This window comes from Osmerus eperlanus, chromosome 11, assembly GCF_963692335.1.
Source record: "Osmerus eperlanus chromosome 11, fOsmEpe2.1, whole genome shotgun sequence".
Lineage (NCBI taxonomy): Eukaryota > Metazoa > Chordata > Actinopteri > Osmeriformes > Osmeridae > Osmerus > Osmerus eperlanus.
In genome coordinates this window covers 5303397-5326384 of record NC_085028.1, presented here as the reverse complement: position 1 = coordinate 5326384, position 22988 = coordinate 5303397, and the positions used below count along the sequence as shown (strand labels likewise).

General features: G+C 47.8%; 1 protein-coding gene across 1 annotated transcript; it reads right to left on the bottom strand.

The window, feature by feature from the left end:
• Nucleotides 1-582: 582 nt before the first annotated feature.
• dner (delta/notch-like EGF repeat containing) lies at nt 583-22865 on the bottom strand. Its single transcript, XM_062473011.1, has 13 exons — nt 22379-22865; nt 11806-12129; nt 11594-11691; nt 10523-10686; nt 9522-9670; nt 9117-9270; nt 8843-8956; nt 4671-4901; nt 3032-3154; nt 2780-2893; nt 2549-2680; nt 2071-2317; nt 583-1933 (listed from the first exon to the last, which is right to left on the bottom strand). The coding sequence occupies exons 1-13, from the start codon at nt 22658-22660 to the stop codon at nt 1822-1824; spliced, it is 2244 nt and encodes a 747-aa protein (XP_062328995.1). The 5' UTR covers nt 22661-22865; the 3' UTR covers nt 583-1821.
• Between the last annotated feature and the right edge of the window lie 123 nt (nt 22866-22988).

Sequence of the window (22988 nt, the reverse complement as noted above, 5' to 3'; positions counted from 1 at the left end):
CTTGCAAGTGCAGAATATGAGAATAGTATTGACTTCAGGCTACTTCAAAGTCTCGCAGAAGAGTATAGGCTGATTATGTTATGATTTTAGCCATATTCAGCCAGTTAAAGCTAAGGTTTGCCCTCTAGTTTTAATCTTACACTCACTGTTCTAATGTCAAACTAAATGTGTCTTGCTGATCTATAGAAGCCATTCAGTGAACTGAGACCCAGAATTTGCTACCGGTCGGATATGTGTGTGTTTCGGTGTGGCATGTAGAGATACCTCAGCTAGTCTGTATTTACAGATATTTATTTTCATCTGAAACATCTGAATGAACCTGGATGTCACCAAGTCCTTGCAGAGGAATAACACACCTTATATGGGCATTCACCCTGAGATTGGTTGTTGTCTGTGGGCATGAACCATTCTGGTGTGGGAAGCAACTCCTACATCATGCTGAAGTGTTAATCACTATAATTCTATTAGTTGGTCTGGGTTGCATCCGTTTCTTTCCATTTGTGTACAAATGCTGGTACATCTTGAATCATTATTTAAGAGCACCACTAAAATGACATATAATAATTGAAGAAGACCCAATGCTAATGTTCACCTACATTTTTATTGTTACATCATTCAACATAGATAATATTCATGGTTCTTTTCGTAAAAAAAAGAAAAAGAAGGAGGATAAGCCTGTAGGCAGGATCAGTCCGAGCTGGCTCTTCACCCAGGGTCTGGTCCTGAGAGGGACAACATGACAGCACACAGAAAGAGACCCCTGCACCTGGGTACCTGGGACACACAAGCACACTGACACTGGAGCATACCACCTGGCACACCCCGACCATGACCCCTGACCCTCTGCCACCCCCAAACATGATCATCCCAGCTCCCCTCACCACTCCCGGAGGAACGCCGTCCTCAGGTACGTTACACAACACTGTGAATATGAGCACTCCTGCCTTTATTTACACAGAACCTGCATGTCAATAACAAAAATATGACAACAAATATATATTTTTCAAAGCACTGTTCCAACGGCTCCCACTACATAGTGGATCTAGACATTCCATCTACCACCACGTGTTGCCTGAAGAAGAAGAGTTTGGCACAAACCCTGGAAAAGCTACTGTATTCACGCAATCAACAACAATACGGAGGGTTTCAAAATAATGCAGAAACCATCAAATCTACCCATGCACCAAGTAAGGCAACCTACAGCAGATACACATGTGTGCTCCTACTATCTACCACATCAGTTAGGACGCTATCAGCAGTGTGATCTGTGAGTGTCTATGTGGAGGGACAGGTTGCTCTCTACTGGCCCCTGAGTCCCAGGGCTGGAGGTCTCTCCAGTAATTGGTAGAAGGACAGGTAGCTATACTGGACAGCTGGCCGGCACAAACACTGTTTTGTTTCACATCTTCACAGAATAATAAAATGTAAAGTAAGCTGTTATGCTACAGTAGCCTCACGGATTTCAAATGGAAAATAGACAAACTGCAGAATTATTTTAGAACGACATATTCTCTAGCTATTTTCTTGCTTCTACGTTTGTTTATGTGTAGTTACATTTAGTTATTTTGTTGTTGGTAGAAACACTGACTTGTATGTGTGCTTTTGCAGAGTGAGATGTCATGATGTGACGTGGGTCATGTGCCCTCGTGAAGGTGTTTGAGGCCATGATGGGATTTGTAGTCCCAATGGAATGTGTTGTTGCAATGGAATGTGTGGTAGCGTGTGAACATGATAGCATTCGCGGTCTCAAGTCGACAGATGGCCCCGTGTGGTCGTGAGGTGACGTGTGGTTGTTACACGTGGCGTCTGTGGTGTTTATTTTTACAAGTCTTTGGTTTTGATTAGAGTGACGAGCGGTTTGTCGTCCGGACTGTAGTCCTCGTACGTGATGGGGGTGGCGTCGTACATGGCCGGCCTGGACTTCTTCCCAAATCTGACGGGAGAAACACAGGGGGAACATCACATCTGTCCTAAACAAGAGAGGTAAGCACATGTGCATGCAACTCATGTTTTTACAGATGAGCCGAACAGTTTAGAGAGGCACCCCATGCACCCGTGTTGCCCGGATACCTGGCGTGTCGGATGGAGGCGATGGCGTTGCTGAACTCGCTGTCGATGCTGCGGCAGTTGTAGAACTCCTGGTAGGCGTGGCGGGATGAGCCCTGGTATTCGATGCGGCTGATGCGGCAAATCCCCACGATCAGGATGATGAGCATGAGGACGAACGCCACGCACAGCGCCCCGATGATGATGTAGAGGGAGTGGCGCGGCATGTTGGTCAGGGAGTCCTCGGGGTGTGTGGGCTTCCACTGCAGGTCTGGGGGGGCAACACACACACACAGAACACACAAAACACACACAAAACACACACAAAACACACACAAAACACACACAAAACACACACAAAACATACACAACACACACAAAACACACACAAAACACACACAAAACACACACAAAACAGGCACGCACACGCATTTAGGGACGGAACGAGACGAGTGGATGAGCGTCGGTGGGTGGACGAGGAGAAGCGGTGCGGACGACTCACGTATCTCGCAGCTCGGCCCCACCCAGCCCGGGGAACAGTGACAGGTGAAGCCGTTGGATTGGTCGATGCAGGTGCCTCCGTGGTGGCAGGGGTTGCTCTCGCACTCGTTGACGTCCACCTCGCAGCTGTCCCCTGAGACGGCACAGAGAGTCAGACCCTGCCACCCTCTGTGGCTCCGCATCAGCAAGGCTACCACACACACACGCGCACACATTCAAGTCGAGTCCTCACCCAGGTATCCAGGTGGACAGACACAGGCGGTGTTCAGCCCCGCACTCTTGCAGTGGCCGCCGTTCTGGCAGTGCACCCTCTGACAGGGATCTCTGTACACCTCACAGTGCTTCCCTGCAGAGAGGAGGAACGCATGAGACGACACACATGGCATCGCCATTACCTCCCACTGGAGCGCACACGCTCTGTGCGGTGTACGCTAAGCTAGCGCGCACATCCTCTTCGTACAAGGAGACCCAGACGGGCACACACCTTCGTACTGAGGCGTGCAGACACACTCGTACGCGTTGATGAGGTCCCTGCAGGTGGCGTAGTTCTGGCAGGGGGCTGAGAGGCACTCGTTGTACTCCTCTTCACAATACAAGCCATGGTAGCCTGCCAGACAGAGAGGTTTACCACGTTTACAGAGCTTTCGTTGATCAAATATCCGATCATGTCACGGATGAAAACAATACATATTCCATATTTGCATAACATAACCCCACAACTGGGTTATTGCAGCCTTAGTACATATCTGCATGTTCATGCAACACTTTGGTTTACTCGAACAATCTAGCACAATGCCTCTTGGGCATGGAATGTTACTGAAAGAGAATGGAATGCACAAGGCTGTTCCCCCTGTATGCCACTAGAGGGCAGCTTCACACTGGGATTGAGACAACCGTGGCATCCCCATCTTTGTCCCCAAAAGAAATCAGTGCAGCTACAAGGTCAGAGCACACAGATTGACAGAATCTCTGGGTTGCTGTAAGAACTTGATGTTCTGTCATCACAAACACTGCAATGCCAAGTGCTTGTGTGTGCGTCCGTGCATGTGCGGTGTGTGCGTCCGTGCATGTGCGGTGTGCATGCATCTACGTGTGTTTCATTGTTCATTTTCAGTGAGTGAAAAAGAGTGTTTCCGTGAGTCTGTCTGTGTTCCTGAGCATCCTGTCTCCTATCCGAACTGGAGGCAGACACACAAGGCTGTGTGTGTGTGTGTGTGTGTGTGTGCTCAGACACACGTCAGCCTCATAACTCATCTTCTCCATCACACAACACTCCCATGCACCATCTGGCAGGCTGATGAAAAGGGAGGAAAGGTCAATTAAATCCCTAAACAAAATTGTGTGTGAGTGTGTGTGTGTGAGAGAGAGAGAGAGAGAGAGAGAGAGAGAGAGAGAGAGAGAGAGAGAGAGAGAGAGAGAGAGAGAGAGAGAGAGAGAGTGCGCGTGTAACTCTGATTATGCATGCTTTTTCTCCAGGATCGTAATTGCAAATCACCCCTCATGCCAGTCCCCGAACAGTGGCGGTCCGAGCAAAGCCTTTTCATTGGACAGCATCCTCATGACAACTTGCGCAGTCAAGGCTGCAAGCACAGGCTCGGCGGCACTGAGCAACGGTTTCACCATGGCAACCAGACGATGGGGCTGGGAGGGTGGGCGGGGGGAGAGGTGAGGAGTAGATGAAGAGAAGGATAAAAGACCCAAAGCAATCTGAGACAGGTGGTGAATAAAGAGGAGGCAGAGCCCTGATGTTAAGGAGCTGACGTATTTCGGAAGAGAGGCAGCAGATCATAGGAGCCTGTATGTGCAGGCCCAGAGTCTTCAACAGAAAGACATCAGCTGCTATGTTCAGCAGAGACAGAGAGCCACCCAGATGGTTAAGACCAACAGGGAGAGAGGCCAATGTGTCCCTTTGTATTTACGGCCCTCTGAAGGAGTCATCGTCCTAACCACAGAGGCCTCTTTAAGAGATGGATGATGATCTGTCATCATCCCACACAATAGATTTGGACCAATTCACCCAACATGATCTAGATAGCCATCGATGGTTTGACACGATCTTTTACCAGTTTCAGAGAGATGTGCCTGCTTGAGACAGAATGCCCAGCCGTGCCTGGGTTCCTCACCTGGGACACACAGGCACCTGTAGCTGGTGCCCACGCTGCGACAGACCCCGTGGGCGCAGGGGTTGAGGGCACAGAAGTCCACCAGCTGAGCGCAGGTGGGGCCCGTGAAGCCAACAGCACAGCTACAGCCGAAGCCCAGGCCGGGACCCTGAGGGTAGCAGGTCCCGTTGTTGTGGCAGGGGCCGGAGGCACAGGGGTCCACACGCTGCTCACACATGCTGCCCTGATACCCTGAGAGAGAGAGAGAGAGAGAGAGAGAGAGAGAGAGAGAGAGAGAGAGAGAGAGAGAGAGAGAGAGAGAGAGAGAGAGAGAGAGAGAGAGAGAGAGAGAGAGAGAGAGAGAGAGAGAGAGAGAGAGAGAGAGAGAGAGAAAGAGAAAGAAAGAAAGAAATAATTAGAGAGTGTGTGACACAGACAGAGAGAGACAGGTTCGTTTTCCACTGACTCCAGCAGATTATTCCTTCCTCCCAATGGATATAAATGTCTGGGACTGTGTGCTATGGGTAAAATAGGGTCCCTCCCTCCAGATCGATGAATCCGCCTGTAAAAGGCTCACTTCATTAGTGTAATGAAATACACACCGATGAAATCAGCACTCTACGCTGCATGTACAGTACTCACGCACAGCCCAGCCAGGCTCTGTACCATCGGCCATGAATTATAGAGTAGCATGGGATGGGGTATCTGGGTAAAGATGGAGGAGGATGGGGGAGGGGCAGCACACCTCGTCACAGGGGAAAGATGTACAACCTCAGTCTGACAAGAGTAGCAGACAGTCAAAAAGGTTTAGACTGAAACAGAAGGGCAAGAGAAGCACAACACTAACATGGCTTTAGAGGAAAGATGATTCTGAGATAAGAGGAGGAAGCCAAGCTGCATTCCCCTGTCTGTCTGTCTGTCTGTCTCCCAGAAACCTGTCTGGTGGGGCGGGCTATTTTCACGCCGTCTGTGGCCTGAGGTGTGGTCGTCAGGGAGACAGGGGGGAGTGAGCAACTGCCGTCGTCAGAGCTCTGTCCCTGATCACAGTGACAGCACCCAGGACCGGACCATAATGCACCCTGACACAGGAGTCTGGGGCAGCTGGACAACCCCTCAGAGGGTGAAACACTCCAACATCATCACACACAGACCTGAACACACACACATATACACACGCATACACACACACACACACACCAATGTGACCACACACCTAAGCAAAGCCCCGGGTGACCTCCACCATGAGTCTGAGTTGAGAGCTTGTACATTACGGAAAAGTACCAGGAGAGAGAGGGTTAAGACTCTAAATATAGACGTCCTCCCACCCCGCTGTTCCTGGGAGGAGGCAGGCACACTGCTGAGAGAGGCCTGGAGGATGGAGGGGAGCACTGCAGGAGCGGCTGTGTCGACACACAGGCCTGGTACTGACACTGGATTCAACTCACTCGGCTGGCAGTCAGTGATCGAGGCCTAATGCTGTTTTGATTGTTTCTGCTACTGTTGTCATCTGTTGTCATTCATCAGTTTGCGTAGAATGCTTCGTGATAATGAGTTCCGCCTCCGCCAAAAGACATTTCATACTTTGAATGATTTATGTGTGTGTGCGGGAAAACAGTAGCGATCCTGTAAACAGGTGAGAAAATGTGTGTGTGTGTGGGGGGGGGGGGCGGGGGGGGCGTTCTTAAAAAAGTCCAGAACCCTCCAGAGAGAGAGGAATAAAAAAAGAAAGGTGTCCCTTTCAGACAACAGAGAGACAGTATTCAGCGCAGTAGCAAGAGAGTGAACACCAGAAGCACAGTCTTTATCCCTCCTCGATTACTCTTCACACTTCACAGATTTGACTGCTCGACAACTTCTCCACTCTGGGCTGTCCGTGGAGTAGGTAGGAGTGGCCAGACTGATCCAAGTCCTCCTCAAGCCTCAGCTGTGAAACCCTCCAAGCTAGCGCCCTCTTCTTCTTCCCCCTGTGGAGAGCTAGGTCGAGCTGGGTGTCTGTCCGTCACACGGCTCGAGCACACAGTTCAGACCACCCCCCAGCTTGAATGCAAACTGCAGACTGGGAGAGGGGGACTGTTGTGAAACCCACAGGAAAGCTTCAAATACATGGTTACCCAACAAGAGCGTTACATATTTTGAAATCTTCACTGCACTAATTAAAAAGTGGTGAAGTGCTCTTCAGTCCTATTGTTGAATCGTTGCTCTTTTTCTGCTGGAAAAACAGCTGCAGAATTATTCTTTTTTATTAGTGGAGTTGGTCCAAAAGCTACTGATTAATAATTCAATCAGTTTTGCTTTGTTAGCTGTCCTCATTAGGAGTACCTGAACAGGAATATTTCTCGAGCCGGTTCATCAGTCATCCTCAGTTGTTTTATTTATGTGCGTGCAGTGAAAAAAACTCAGGGTTTGTTGTGGTCGAAGTGTGAGGGTGTGTGTGTGTGTGTGTGTGTGTGCATGCCCTTACTCAGAAGTTTTGCTTTGGCACATGCACTTTGTGGGAACAGATTTCCCTTGAGAGGCCAAAGCCAGTGTTAAGTACCTTAGAACTCATTAGAGCTGCAGACCAAAGTTCAAATGAAGCACAAGAGTGACACAGATAAACACATAGATGACACCATGACCCGGAGAGAGCAGACTGCTGGGAAATTAAATGCAAGTGGCTTGTGCTGAGAAAATATCTCTGATCTCTCACTTGTGTATTTTGGGGAACAGTGGTTTATACATTTTCTCCAGAGTTCGCTTTGGTTCATAATTTATAATAAAGAATTATTTAAAGACAATATATACATCCTTAAAGGTATAAAAGGGAGAAAAATAATCTGTAAAATCAATAGGTTTTGTCCCCCATGAACTTGTAAACTAATGAGGCCCTCTGAGAGATGTTTAGCAACACAGACAGCCCGCTACTTTCAAGCCAATTATGTTCCAGCAATGCTGTTCCAGCCAATCGCCTTTAGCAAGGCAACCTTTCCTTCTGGGCTTATGTTGTGAAACCACTGTCAATCAAACTCGAGCTAGAGGAAAGCGTAGAAGTTTAGACGAGAATTGGGGACATTGTTTTATAGAATTTATTTGAGCTATTACAGTTTTAATTTGTCATTTTCAAATGGTTCGTCAACTGTTATATATCACAATACACAAAACATCTTTAGACATTAGTAGGAATTAGCAAATCAAGCAATATTCTGGAAGTTGGAAGATCACTTTAGTTTATTTTATTTACTTTATTTTCTTTATCTAATGGCATCATACACACCTCAGTACATTACTTTTGTGGTATGTGCAAAATTGACCTTTTATGATGTTAGAATGTAGATATGATTATTGTTAAAACTCTGTCTTGTAACACAAACCATTCATTGGCATTACTACAGGATGGAATACTGTCTCAGTCAGCCACCCTGCATCAGAATATGTAGTGTAGTACATATGTAGTGTAGTATATATGTAGTGTAGTATATATGTAGTATAGTATATATGTAGTGTAGTATATATGTAGTGTAGTACATATGTAGTATATATGTAATGTAGTACATATGTAGTGTAGTATATATGTAGTGTAGTATATATGTAGTGTAGTACATATGTAGTATATATGTAATGTAGTACATATGTAGTGTAGTATATATGTTGTGTAGTATATATGTAGTGTAGTACATTACATAACTTCTAGTACACTAGAAGTTAACGACTGTGTCATAGTCTAGCTTTCTGATTAAAACAAAAAACATAATTTTATGTGACGAGGTAGGGTTTCCAAAAATAAAACTCATTAACTCACATAATTATGATACAGCCTAGGGCGAAAAAACGCAACTCTGTCACATAAACAACTCCACATTCAGAATCACAAGTTTCTTTGTTCTGTTTGTATCAGATGTGTGGCTCTGCCCTAAGTTGGGCTGTTGAAATGGGAACATCTATTTAAGGAACAGGTATTTAAGGAAGAGCCACAAATCAAATCAAATCAAACACAACAACTGTTCTGTATGTCAACTGTTCAAATCAAACACAACAACTGTTCTGTATGTAAGGCACATATTCAACCCCATTATGCTCATGTTTAAGGGTTTTAATTGATCATAAAAGCTCCTGGCACTCAACACGCGTCAGGCATGAAGTCATATATATTTTTGTTTGAATTATCAGTGGAACACCTAAATAAGATCCCTGTCATGGAGCAGTAGGGTACCTACCTTCAGGGCAGTAGCACCTGGGCCCTGCTAGGCTGCTGGAGCAGGTAGCTCCGTTTCTGCAGGGCTCAGACAGGCAGTGGTCCACCAGCGTCTGGCAGCGCTCCCCCTCGAACCCTGGGACGCACAGAGCAACGTGACATCACTCCAATGCAGCTTCTCCTTTGTAGTCAGCTGTACTACACACAAACACACACACGGGCACACACATACACTCATGCTTACAGTCCCCCACACACACACAAACACACACACACGCACACACAGAAACCCTTGCCTGGGGGGCAGGTACAAGTGTAGTTCCGTCCCTCATCGCCCTGCCTCTGATCGGTGCAGGTGGCGTTGTTGCGGCAGGGCCTCAGGTGACAGGCATCAAACTCCTCACAGAAGATGCCAGAATAGCTGTCCTCACACTCACAGAAGAAGGTGTTCTATGGGAGTAGAGAGACGGAGAGCTCTGCTAACAAGGATATCCCATCATTCTTACACAAATAGCTCATTGATTGTGTCATTTTCTGTAGCCTGATAATGAGGTGTTGATTGGCATTAGGTTTGCGACGTAGCTATGTTCAGCTACATTGGGCCACAAGCCTGCAAGCAGCCTTGAATCATGTGCGTTTCTGATATGAAGATCCTTCTTTACAAGTGGAGGGGACAAGACACTTCTAACCCCTGACCTTACCACTGGAGGCTGGGTGATGCATTTTCCCGTCCCAGAGCATTGTGGGTCACTGAACCTGCTTCCAGGCTCCACACAGCTGCTGGCTTTGACGGTCAAGTTCAGTCTCAAGGTCACCTCCTCACTGCTGTCGGAGCCCAGACGCAGCATGCCTACAACGAAAGAAGAGAACTAATGTAAAGGTTTAGCAGGGAGAAAAGCAACGCCCGGTCAAAGATGTGACAGACAGACAAGTGAGTGAGAACTGGTTTTATAGAGGGTTGTTATTCTTATAGAGCATCAAACATGTTTATGACCCCTAGATGATCCACCTAGATGTCACCGCAGTGAGAAGATTCCCCAGTGGCCGACTGTGCTAGATAGACAGAGTAGACAAGAGACAGGCAGAAATAGATTTGATGTTGTTCCCGTTCTTCATATGACCCAAGTCACAAGAAGCAGCTGCGTTTTCAAAACCTCCCTCAAATGGAGGATTAATAGCAGTACTCTGGACCCCACTCAGAACCAGTAAACAACAAACACAAAGATGAGCCAGTGACACAGTGGATCACCCCCCCACTCCATGTTGTCACTCCCCCGTTCGTACACTCAGAGATATATCAAAGTCAAAGGAAAGACAGTTCAAGGTCCAACGTCACATGTAGTCAGACGTGCGCAGGAGAGTGGAGGCTCATCACCACCAAGGAACAGGACACCAGTTAACTGCTGGTTTAAGGACAGTTCAATATCCTGTTATAATCCTGTCAGAGGCTGAATTGGAACAGCTTGTAAGGTGGTAATATTAGGCTCTTACAGAAACATTCGGATTGTGACCATCAGGTCTATTCTGGACATGCTCTTGTGGTCCTGAAGTGTGTATATATGAACATGTTCATAGAGGTTACAATATTTATATCATGGCAAGACCGTACAGAGTGTCTCTTTATGTCCTAAGGATGTCCCCTATTTGTCGGGGACGATAGCATCCTCACAGAGATGCCATTGGTCAGTAGGAGGGATCTTACTGAGGAAGTAGTTGTGTCCTAGAGGCAGGGACTGGTCTGGAACCACTAGTCCATCTGCGGCCTGCTGGAACCACATGATGGTGCCCTCCAGCACAGAGGAACGCTGGAACCCTTCCTCACCCACACGCCACAGCACGGGAGCCCCACTCACGTTCACCAACACCCTGGAGAGAGACAGAGAAAGGGAGAAACGAAGAGTGGGAGAGATAGACAGTGTGTGAGAGACACAGAGGGAGAGAGAGAGAGAGAGAGATAGAGAGAGAGAGAGAGAGAGAGAGAGAGAGAGAGAGAGAGACAGAGACAGAGACAGAGACAGAGAGGGAGAGGATGGGAGAGAGACAGATGGATAGACACGGTTGTGCGTTTGTGTGTGTGTGAATGAAAAACCCTGATAAAAAGACAAAGAGCAGTCAACCACAAAGGCAAAACCAATGTGGTACAGAGTGATGCTAGTGCAGCCCTACAGCCTGCACGGCCCCCGGGGACTCTGAGTAATGAGAGGGGCGTGTGAGTCTGGGGTGGAGGAAGGTTGATCCCCATGGTGACACCGCCACGGTGAGGCAGCAGTTTCTGAAGGCCAGGGAGATGAGCTATGGATCGTGCTGTCAAGGGCCATTACTCACCTGAGTGTGAAACAAATACTGTTGCGGGGAAAAATGCAGCAAGCAAGCAGATGCACAGAGATACTCTTGTCTTTTCTCTCTCTCCGTCACGGCACACTCGCAAACACACGGACACACAAGTTCACGATCTCCTTTTCAGCCTCTGAATACCTTGACCATGTGCGTCTTTAGCTTGTGTTTCAATTGACAGTTCTGTGCTGGATGTGTGTTTGTGTGTGTTTGTCTGTGCGAAAGAGAGAGAGAGAGATAGTGTGAATGAATGCGAAGTTTGCACACAAGCTTTAGGAATCGATAAGCAGATCACAAACAGCAACAGCTTTAGTGTCACACAGGACGAACAACTAAAAATAGCCAGAAAACGTGCTGAAGATCTCCCTGATTCAGACAGGGCAGTAGTGACTCTAACGTGTGGTGTGGGTTGTGCCTGTGAGCAGACACGGTCCCTTACTTGACAGCAGTCTCCTCAGGCACCTCCAGGGAAACAGTCAGTGTTCCAGAGGTGAGCTCACATAACTCAGGGCTCACACAGTGCATCCCCTCCGTCACCTTCAACACACACGCACGCACACACAAACACACACACACACAGGTAAACAACAATACATACTTACACTGTATTAAGGTAAAAAAGAAAAAACCTGAGCAAGGCCGTTCTTTTACCTGGTCTTTGTCCCAGGGCACCATCAGCAGCCTCTGTCCAGCCTTGGGTTCCCACGGCTGCAGGGTGGGTGTGGCCTGGCTGGTGGAAGGGATGCTGGTTGGCTGAGGTGGTTGAGTGGCGGTGGTAGGCGTGGCAGGAGTGGCCTGATCAGGGGCAGGGGGCATGGCTAGCTCCCAGTTAGACACGGGCAGGTCCAGGATGGGCTGGTCACACCTTTCCCCCTCGTAGCCCTCAACACACTCACAGGTGTGGGCCTCCCCTTCGTCACTGCGGCTACAGTTGCCATGGAGACAGGGGCTGCTGGCACAGGGGTCTGTGAAAAACTGTGAGGAGCAGTGGGTAGAGGGAGAGGTAGAAGAAGCAACATGAAAACATCTCCCTTCTCAACCACAGCCCCTCACACTGCACATCCAAGGGCTCCATTTCCTCCTTTGTCTATATTATATGTTGTGTACAACACATGTTTTTTACCCCCCCTTCCACAATTCTAGCTTAGACTTACAAAGCCAAGGGGACAGTGCATACAACATTGTTACGTGTGACTAGAGTTCCAGGGAGAAAGTGTGTACAAATTGTAAACAGTCCTTTCTCGATTTCATCTATCACGTCACACCTCAAATCTTATTCCCTACCCTCTCCTACCCTCCCTTGTCCTAATCACCATCCATTCTTTACCACTAGTTTACATGCTGTTGGTGTTTTACATTTTGTTCGTACAGGTGGTGTCTGGAAAGGTTACAGCAATACATTTGTTTGATGGCAAAGTGAAAAACAAGAACAAACTGTTCTGAAGTTGGCTTCCTTGTTAAAGGCTATGGAGCTGCTACCTCTTCATACAAACAGCTCAGAGCTGGTTCCTCGCTGTCATGCACTTATGACACAAATGGGCCCTGACAGCTTGTTTCATGCTGTTTCCTTCTGTGAATAATTGAGTGGATTCGGTCGAAGAAGCAAAACAGAAAAAAAAAGATCAAAATAGTTGAAGGTGATAGGACAAAGCTATGATGGTCACCTTGCTCTAAGACTATTGGTTCTGCCACCAGAGTCTGTCACCAAGAGCCGGCATATTAAACTGTTGTGTTTCCAGCCCCTGCAGCTGATCAAACATCAGACAAACCAAATGCAGACAACTTTCATTTTGACTCTCCAGCCAGACACACACTCAAGCTCGTCTTTGTAAGGCAGAAGAATCCTTCAGTATCCTTAGCAGTTCTCCTCTCCATAGGAATGAGTCACAGCTCATTATCACTGAACCCGTCGAGTCTTCTCACGAGACTCTGCCACTGACTCTGCCACTGACTCTGAAAGCACAGTTGCAAAGTGGGCTGACTCACTCCTTACAAACCTCTTCTGACCTGGACACACTGTACTAGCCATCTTTCACCCTAGTTTGTTTTCTCAGACTCTTGATAACTTGCAGTAATTTAGTCAATTCTTTAGTCAAGTATGCCATGTTGTCCCTGAGTAAATAAGGGACAGGCCTGCAGTTGAATATTGAAAACACGAAAACTTTGTAAAAAATGTGTACAGTGTGTAGATAGCATAGAAAAAACGTTTTTCTTTTTCATTCAATTGATATGGTTTAAAAATACATTTGCAAAAGGGTGGGTAGGCTTGAAACATCATTGGCTTATAGAGATCAGTTTCTGATAGCAATAAGGTAAAAACAATACTTAAATCCATAAAGAACCATATTTGTAACCTATCCAAGCTAACCTTGTTGTTCCAGTAGGTCTGTAGTGCCAGTGAACTGAATCTGCTCTGTCAGGATATGCATATGTGTGGAGACACTACTGTGTGGATGAGGAGCAGGATGTTCTGATGATCTCTGCTGGGTTGTACTAAGATGGTCTAAGTTTGTGGTGTGTTCCTGCAGCTTGCTGGTGGCCAGACCTCAGGGCTGACAGCTCGGTTATAACTCATCCTGTGAGCCTTCCCATTTAGTCACTTTTTCAGTCAGTAAATGTTTGTTTGAGTCATCATTGCCGTGGACATGCTGTGGGGGTGTAATGGCCGGATAGTTCCATAGTTCCCACCAGTCCTAACTAAGAAGAAAAATGGTTGTGAGATGGCAGAGCTAGTCCCATAGGAGTAGAGATTAAAACCATATATTGTACGGTCAAGCACAAAGGCATGCACATAGATACACACACAAAACACACATACACACTGCAACACTGAAGAATCCTCTGTGGGTTTTTGTTCAAGGCTGTGTTGTAGGAACATCAGTTCCTACAACACAGTTCATACAGTCTGTATATATCAGTTTACAGTATGTGAAGTAGTCATGACCCTTCATCAGGGTGCCCAGGATGCTGCTGCCTCCATTCAATAATGATCAAGACATCTGTGTTGCCATAGCTACAGTAGCTAGGTAACCTGAAAGCAATTAGCTGTTTTTGGTGCTCAAGCCCGAAGAGTGTGTGTGTGGTAGACACACAAACAGCAGGTGAGCACTCCCGTGGAGCACATTCACACACTTTGTGAAACATTTCCTTTGCAGCTCTCTCATAGTTCACATGAGACGTATGAGAATGAAGCAGCTGTCTCCTCCTGCTCGTCCGTAGTGGCGTGCAGGGCTCATGCTGCCTTGGCACAAGAGGAGGTCGAGACAGAAGCAGGTATTTGCACATCTCAAAGGCACCTGGGAGGTCACTGGCCCAAGGAACATGTGCATGTTCAGTGAGAGATGAGATGTTTGAGTTTTTGTATGCCTGTGACGATCTTCTAGCTCTCTGAGAGGGTGGAGCCTACAGAACGACTATCAAACAGCTGAACAGAAACATTTCCACCTGATCAAATTCTGGATACACTTAAACAAGGAAAGATGAGAAGGAAGAGGTTTTAGTGTATCATTATTAGTTTGATGAGAAACTAATAATCAATGTGCCCATTTTGAAACTCCTTAAGAAAGCGCCATCCTTGATTTATTTAATTGAAGACAATGTTCTGGTCATTTACATTTACATTTACATTTAGTCATTTAGCAGACGCTCTTATCCAGAGCGACTTACAGTAAGTACAGGGACATTCCCCCGAGGCAAGTAGGGTGAAGTGCCTTGCCCAAGGACACGACGTGGTCATGAAGAGAGAGCTTTAAGAATGCAAATGTCTCCATGCAACCTGGGTTTTGATCTGACACATTGTCTGCTAAAAAAAGCATGCATGGCAACCTGTAACAGCCTGGTCGCTGCAGCAGGGAAACTAGAGCATCTCCCTGCATTGCGTAACACGGTAACAAATAACCGTGGCGATGAGACAGGAGGAGAGGGTCCCAGACACATGCAAGGATGCTGGTGTGCAAACACACACATTCACGCATGCCCAAACTCACACACACACAAACACTGATGCAGGCATGAACAAACACAGGTCTCATATATCAAAGCACATATGCCCCACATGCTGTTTGGTCTGCCTGCCACCGTCACCACAGACGGCGGTGCCGGACTGTCCAATCAAAGACAACGGAATACTAACGAGGCGGTTCTGGTAGAGGGGTGAAATAAGAAAGGTGACCCTGAGAGGAAGGGGGTGGCAATTAGGAGACAGACAACTCAAACCAGTGGTAAAAAGAACCAGACGAAAGGTAAAAAGTAAAAAAAAAAAAAGTAAAATTAGGAGTCTGGTGGGGGGGGGGGCAGACTGACAACCTGGTATCCTGAGCAGCAGTCGGGACGGGGTCCTGTGTCTGTTACCAAGAAACACTTCAGCACATGCCTCCCCTTCCTGCTATAGGCCAGGGACTGATCCTGGAGCCGGGAGTTTTTGACAGTTTCCGCTCAAGGTCCTCTTTTAATGAAGCTCTGCCTCGGCATGACATCATGCTCAGAGGCTACCTGGCTGTGTTATATTGCGGCACAGTACCACGCACGACTGTGACTGACTGTAGACCAGGACCCAGACTCATCAGGGCTTCACACAGTCAACACCGCTCTCTCACCACTGCACTGGCCATGACACGTCTATAATAAGACAAGCCTCCGACACAAGTCATCACACTGTGTTGATAGTGTTTGATCACGTCAGCCTGATTCACGCTGTGAGAAGACGAATAACAGCTGTCGGCCTGGGGTTTGATGGACGACTGATGCTCTAGAAGAATGATCTGGATGCTGTGGCGTTTACCTTGGGGACGTGGCGACTGTCATGCTTTGACAGGCGTAAGATAGCCATAAACACGGACACAGACACAGTTCGAGCAAAAACAAAATGAAAAAGACAACGAGACTATTGACCAATCTGATGAGGCGCTGCTCCAGCCTTACATGTTGTCTACATCAAAGCTCCACTGCCAGCCTCCAATCCCCACTCTACCCCCTTCACCTCTGTGCTGTGGCATCAAAGGCTGCACTTTACATATGATTAATGTAAATCATTCAAACACAATCAAGCACACACACCTGTCTTGTAGCGTCAAGGACTATCCAATGTTGCCACGGTTACTTGAAATAAACTAGTCTTAAACATTTCAAAGAGTAAAAGTTACCAATTACAATTACGGACCAAAATTGTGTAAGCAATGTGTTGAAACAAAGCTTCTTGGTTTTAGATGATAAACTGCCCCCAAGGCAGTAGTAAAGATGGGTTGTAATTCATCTGTCATACAGCAGTGCTCTGCTTTTCTAACTCCACACTTTACTAAACAAGTCCTTGCTCTATCATTTCTAGACCATTGCCCAATGACACAGGCAGGCGCTGCAAAGAAGGATGTAGGAAAACGGCAGCTGGCTCAGAACCAACAACTTCATCTTGCAGTTTGATGTAAACAACATGCATGTCAATCTCTCCTGGTTGAAAATTAAGGAAAGCCTGACAGTACCCCTCCTTGTTTTTGTTAGAATTGTTGTGTAGTCAACTCCCATTCAGCTCTAACATACATATCTACCCTGCCAGAGGTCTCTACACCATTCCTATTAATGCAATCAAAGCAGTGCACAGTGTGCCACAGCCATGTTGCAGTGAACTCCCTCCCTGCTGAGACTGCTGGCGCACACAGTGAGGGAAGCTTTCAAAAACAAGTGAAGCAACACCTGATGGCCTTACACCTGCATGTAACCAAATGTTTATGTTAGTGTTTTTATCTATAGCAATATAAATACATATACAGTATAAATATGTGTTAAGATTGCACTCTGTAAGTCATTTATATTAAATGCTTTTGAATTTAGATGGAATAATTTACATATTTTTGTATATCAAGAAAAATACAGTAATGTTTGTGAGAAAGATTATTGTCAGTTACATTTATATTTCAGGTGGTTGTTTTGACGGTCTTATCTGTGGACCCGAGGAAGAGTAGCTGCTGCTGGGGATCCTAATCACATCCTGAACCCTGAATCATGCCTGCCTCGCTCCTATTTTTACTTCACCTTTTAACTTACCCTCTAGTCTTTTAAAATGCTCTACTTATGTATATCTCATGTATATCCATGCTTTCTTTTACAAAACTCCCTATATACGGTATAGAACACAATCAGAGAAAGAGAGATGGAGATGGAGGGGGAGTGCAGATAGAGAGAGAGAGGGATGGAGGGGGAGGGGGAGAGAGATAGCGGGAGAGAGAGAGAGAGAAAGCAGTAGAGAGAGAGAGCGCGAGAGAGAGATAAAGAGAGAGAGAAAGAGGAGGAGAGAGAGAGGTAGTGCGAAAACAGAGACATGTGAGAGCAGTGGTTGTCTACAGAGGAGCAAGGGTGAGAGGCTGGCAGCGGAGGACTATTAATACCTAACCAGGTGGAGATGCCTGAGGGATGCAGGGAACATGTGTACCATCAGAGTCTATTAACTGTCTACAGCACTGTCCTTGTCCAGTGTTCCCAATGTGTGTAAGGGGGCTACAGGAATATCAGAGATGTACAAAGGACTGAATAGGGGCTACACATTCTTTTATAAATACATCCAATTGATGGTTAACCAATGTAACAGACACCCAATCAGATCGGCTCCCACTGCTCCCACCCCAAACGCCTTCTACCCACAGAGACACCTTCTCCCCTGATCATCTCTCATCCCCAGCCGGGCAGGCCCAGCTACTTGCTGTATGGTGATGCATGAGGGGTCTGTTCTCTCTGACCCACTTACATATACTGTCCTGCTGGGTGCAAAGCTGGGAAGGATCCAGAAGAGCTGTGGTATCTTTCAAGCTGAATTCGTAGAAGCAAACTGAACATTCTGTTCCCCTGTGACTTCAAATCTGGAGCACATGAACATCATTTATTTTATAGCCTAAACAGCGTGAACATTGAGAACATGTAGTCCCGAGACTGGGCAGGAACGTATGCGCTCGGCAATCACGCGCATCTGCTGCAGATCCAAAAGACAAAAACATGCCCACCATCCATATTGTCGGTGAAAAGAACAGGAACAAAGTGATGCGAGTCAGTGAATGAGTCATGACTTTCTTGAAAGAAAGACACACAGTTTCTCTCTGGGTCCCACCTGTCGACACAACCAGTCGTGACTTGCTCCCAGCAGGAGCAACCCTGGACAAGGTGAAGCTCCTGGCTGAAGATGTCCATGGAGGCCCCCGGTGCCTCCAGCTCCTCCTCCTCTGATGATGATGAAGTGAGATGAGAAGACGAGAAGGAGTCTGTGAACCGCAACCTCCTGAGACGAGCTCTGAACACGGCCGGCGTGTACAGACGTGAGTGTGCAGCTGTTGGTGCAGATGAAGAGGTGTGCGGGTCATGATCGTCGCGTCACGGACCGAGCGCTGTCTTCAGGTGGTGGGGCAGGTAGAAAGGATCTCCCCCCACTCAAGACAAATGAGCACAGCAATAGAAAAAACCTGATAGACACCTATTGATCCCAGGTTAACATGGAGAGGTTTAATCCGTGAACAGTGTGATGGAGGCTGGAGACTCCTGCTACAGACAAGATCAATGCCCCCCCTCCCTTGCCAACACCGGGACCCAGCTGTTCAGCTGTTCAGACACTGATCTACCCAGGGTTGATTACTGTCTGGCACCACGGGCCGCAAGATCCAGAGGGGGCTGACGTTAGCCCAGCCTTGCTCTTTGTTCGCGGAGCTCTGTGGTTATTTTCTGTTGAGGATATTGAAGGATTAAGTCCATGTTTTATGACTCGCAGACGGGGTTAGAACATATCCCATTACAAGGATCAAACTGCCTTTTATCCTGCATGGCTTCATTAGCAAAATACTGTTTACCAGTTTGTGCTGACTGACAGACAGTGTGTGTGTTGTTTGTGTTTGTGTGTGTGTGTGTGTGTGTCATCCCTATCATAACTGGGAGAACAGGAGCCTTGGCTGCACTGTTGCTAAGAGACACCATACCCTGCAAGAATGAAGGGCAAAGGAACAGAGATGACACACACGAGCTAGCACTCCCAGCCTGTCCTCCTCCCAGCCTGTCCTCCTCTCCTGCGCATCCCACAACACGTTTATCATCACATTACCTTCACTACCGTGAAGTCACAACAACACAATGGATCATCGAAGGCCTAAGGTCTAATTACCATGGGATGGAGAAGGGCGAGTCATTGCTGGCAGCAGTTAGCTGCACTTTTGTGCCGGTCGAGTTGAATGATACAGACTGCTTGTGCCGTACACATTCAAAAAAAGGACAAACTGGTAAGTAAAATACCTAATACCAAGCCAAGCAGAAGCCTAACCATGGAGTTGTGAAATACATTTATTTCACACCAAGTTTATGAAAGGGGTTCAACATGAGTCTTTGTCCAGGCCTCTCTGTCTCCACCAGGTGATGTGTGTTGTGGAGATACATGTTATCCAATTCCATTAGGGCTCTCTCATGCTCCACCTCAACTTAGCCGTGAGCCGCACAACATGAAAAGAACACGAGGACAATCACAACAGACGTGAGAAAGCCTTCTGAGTCCGTTCGTTGGTCAGACAAGAATAGAAACACTGCTTCAGAGGTACGCCGACGAACGGACGTGCAAATAAGGGAAGAACAAGGAAGCTGCACCGTGGAGGCCGAGGTGAGTGGATAAAAGGAACATGTTAGGTTGATGATGATTGGACGGTTTTCTGAAGTAGGATGCCCAAGAGGATGCCCTTGAACATTTGGTGCCATTCTATTTTCTTCCCGTCAAAGCAGTTATGAGTTCTGTACGACAGTCAGAACAATGCTGTTCTGTTTTCAGCTGTCAGTCTCTAGGGACGCTCCTTACAATGGCCTGGTCACCTCAGGTCAATGTAGGAACGTGCAACATACATGAAACATCAATTCATCATACAAAAACATCAAAAACATCAAAAGTCAGGTGGCTGAGCGGTGAGGGAATCGGGATAGTAATCCGAAGGTTGCCAGTTCGATTCCCGGTCATGCGAACTGACGTTGTGTCCTTGGGCAAGGCACTTCACCCTACTTGCCTCGGGGGAATGTCCCTGTACTTACTGTAAGTCGCTCTGGATAAGAGCGTCTGCTAAATGACTAAATGTAAATGTAAAATGTAAATTCTCTGTCACGGGTCTAGATCTCGAGAGATCATTTAGACGCGTTTGAGGTTGTGGCCATACGGGTGTTCTGGCTAACAAACTGTAGGAAGCTCTCCCTGCACTACTCCCTGCCTTCAACAGCGCTGCGGTTCTCTTGTAAACAGTGGCATGAGAAGGCCCTCCACAGTGAGAGGAGAGGAGGCTGTGGGTATTATCATATTCCTTGTGGCTCCTATCTCTCTCAAATGTCCCAACAAGCCACAGATATCAAAGCAGCTCCGACACCAAAGGCTGGCGCTGTGCTTTGAGCCCTTCCTAATTAGGCGAATCTGTATCTCCAGCTGCCCAGAGACATGGCGCGGTCACCTCAGAGCAGCCTGTTCCCCTCACGATAATCAGTATTCATCTGGTCCCTTAGCCGGGGGGGGGGGGGGGGGGCTGTCTGACATTTAGGAATGAACCCTCTGAAGGAGCGGAGGAAGAAAAGGATGAGGGAAAAGGCAAGGTACAGGAAGAGAAAGAGGGGAGGGGGGGGGTATTGTGTGAAAAAGAAACTTGCACGACTTTCTTACCTTGAGAGGCTAAATAATCCTGTAGGAACCCCGGTCTTCTCCTCTAAAACAGCACCTTGACCCAGCCCTGTTGTACGGAACAGTACCTGCTGTTCTAGTGCACAGAACGGCCTTTTAAGATGACTATGCTGCTGGAGGTTCAGGGCAGAACCACTGACAGAGCACAGAATCACGTCTCCCTGCTCACAAGAAGAGCAGTCAAGATTTATGCAGACAAACTAGCATCCAGGCGACTGGTGAATAATGTAAGACGTGGCTGGATCTATCTCCCTAGCTGTTTTATCAACTAGGTCAGGTTATAAATGGTAGAGGTTTATAACGTGGATCTCATGCTGTTACAGCAGAACAATAAATGACTATTACGCCATTACAGTGGCACATCCAAGATGATCCTTCTCCTTCATGATTGACCCTCCTGTTCCCTTTAAAATACCTGATCGGTTGAGCGTATGAGAAATCAATTCAGTTGTTGTTGTCTCTTTGACACTGGTTCTCTCTCTCTTTCTCTCGCTCCCTCTCTCTCTTCTTACCGGATCCTTCTGTGGTGTGACGCACAGAAGGATGCAGCCCTGCCAAACAGGTCATTTACCAAATCTCTATTGACTGCTGCTCTAGTTGCCATGGAGAAAGAGAGAACGGGTGTAGAGGAAAAATCAATGATCCCCCAAAGAGTTCCTCTCGTCAACTGTCTATGGAAGACCTGTGCGGAGGAAGCGATGGCGGCTGCGACAGTCACAGACCGCAGCCGCCCTCCCTGCTATTCCGAGAGATGAATCCAGGACATCCAAGGAGACAGACAGAGAGTCCCTGGCTGGATGCTCCACTAAGGGCTCCACTCCTATCTACCCAGATCCCTCTACATGCCTCCCCCCGTGACCCATGGGATTAAGACCCCACCTGTTTGTCTTCCGCCGGGTCACTCTCTCCCAGGGGGAGGAACCTTTCTGTTCTCTATTGCCTCATCAAGGTAACTGTGCGTACGTGCAGCTCATGGTCAGGTAACTGGGACTTCAAATAATGCAAACATCCGTACTGATCTTGTAAACAGAGGACCGCTGCAGAGGTCAACAGCAGGTCTCCAAGCCTTTTGAAGAACAATGCTCTCAGTCAGATCTTCTCTCTCCGCAGAGATGACAGGGGCAGAACAACCGTCGCACATTTTTCCTATGTTTCCCATGTGAACCCTAAGCCCCTCTAGTGCTGGTTTTCCTTTGAATCAAACTGGGATTGGAACCTTCTCTCGCATGGTGTATAATGTCTCAGGCTGTGTCTCCTACGAGAGCTGTGGGACTTCCTCTCACAAGCCCTGTACGGTGGTGTACCTACAGTACCGTTACTTCTGTCGGCACTGCACACCGCTAGTTGCTACCCTGTTGCCACATAAAACACACTGGTCATGAGTACAAGCTTCGCATGCTTGCCTTTGACATCGCTAGAAAGACAAAGGGCACTCGCACAGGAAGTTACAGTACATAGAAGAGCAGCACTAAAGTAGTATAGTACTCTGTTCGGTGTCTATCGTACACAACCAGGCCACCAGTAGAAACCATGGCAGGCCATTTCAGAGGCACATCTCACCTCACAGTTGCGCCCGGTGAAGCTGGAAGGACAGGTGCACGTGTAGGCCAAGGCGTCCGTCATGGGGTCGGTGGTCTCAGGGTCGGACGGCTGGCCAGAGCAGGCGCCTCCGTTGAGGCAGGGCCGTCCCTCGCACGGGTCAGCGAGGGGTGTGGCCTGCGTGGGCTCTGCCGGGGCAGGTGTGCCCCCGACTCTGGCGCTGAGAAGCAGCAGGAGGAGAGCGACGGGGCGCTGCGCAGGCACGCGCCAGGGAGCGGACGCCAGCACACCACACAGACTCATCCTTTATCCCTCTTTGATGTCCCTTGTTTTGGTTTTCCTCCCCAGTGGTGGCGTTCTGAGCTGTGTCTGAGGAAGCGGCTGGAAGCAGTGCTGTCCGTGTATGAGGCTGGAGACGCAGACGGAGAGCAGCTGGTAGGGCGCTGGATGCGGGCTGTGTGCGGAGAGACTCAGAGCAGACTGGCTGACGAGGGCAATGAGGAGGAGGGACTGGCTCCTGTTCGCTCACAGCCTCTGATTCATAGTGACGACACTCCCTCCCTCCCTCGGTGGCTTGCTCCCTCCCTTCCACTCTTTCTGTCTCTCTCTCTCTCTCACACACACACACACA

What these genes read in the sequence shown, in the direction of transcription:
- dner (XM_062473011.1), bottom strand. Translation starts at nt 22,660, where the DNA reads ATGAGTCTGTGTGGTGTGCTGGCGTCCGCTCCCTGGCGCGTGCCTGCG. An exon ending in GCATCACCCAGCCTCCAGTG is followed by an intron (nt 9,271 to 9,521) that starts GTAAGGTCAGGG and finishes CTACTCCCATAG; the next exon opens with AACACCTTCTTCTGTGAGTG. An exon ending in GCCTCCATCCGACACGCCAG is followed by an intron (nt 1,934 to 2,070) that starts GTATCCGGGCAA and finishes TTCTCCCGTCAG; the next exon opens with ATTTGGGAAGAAGTCCAGGC.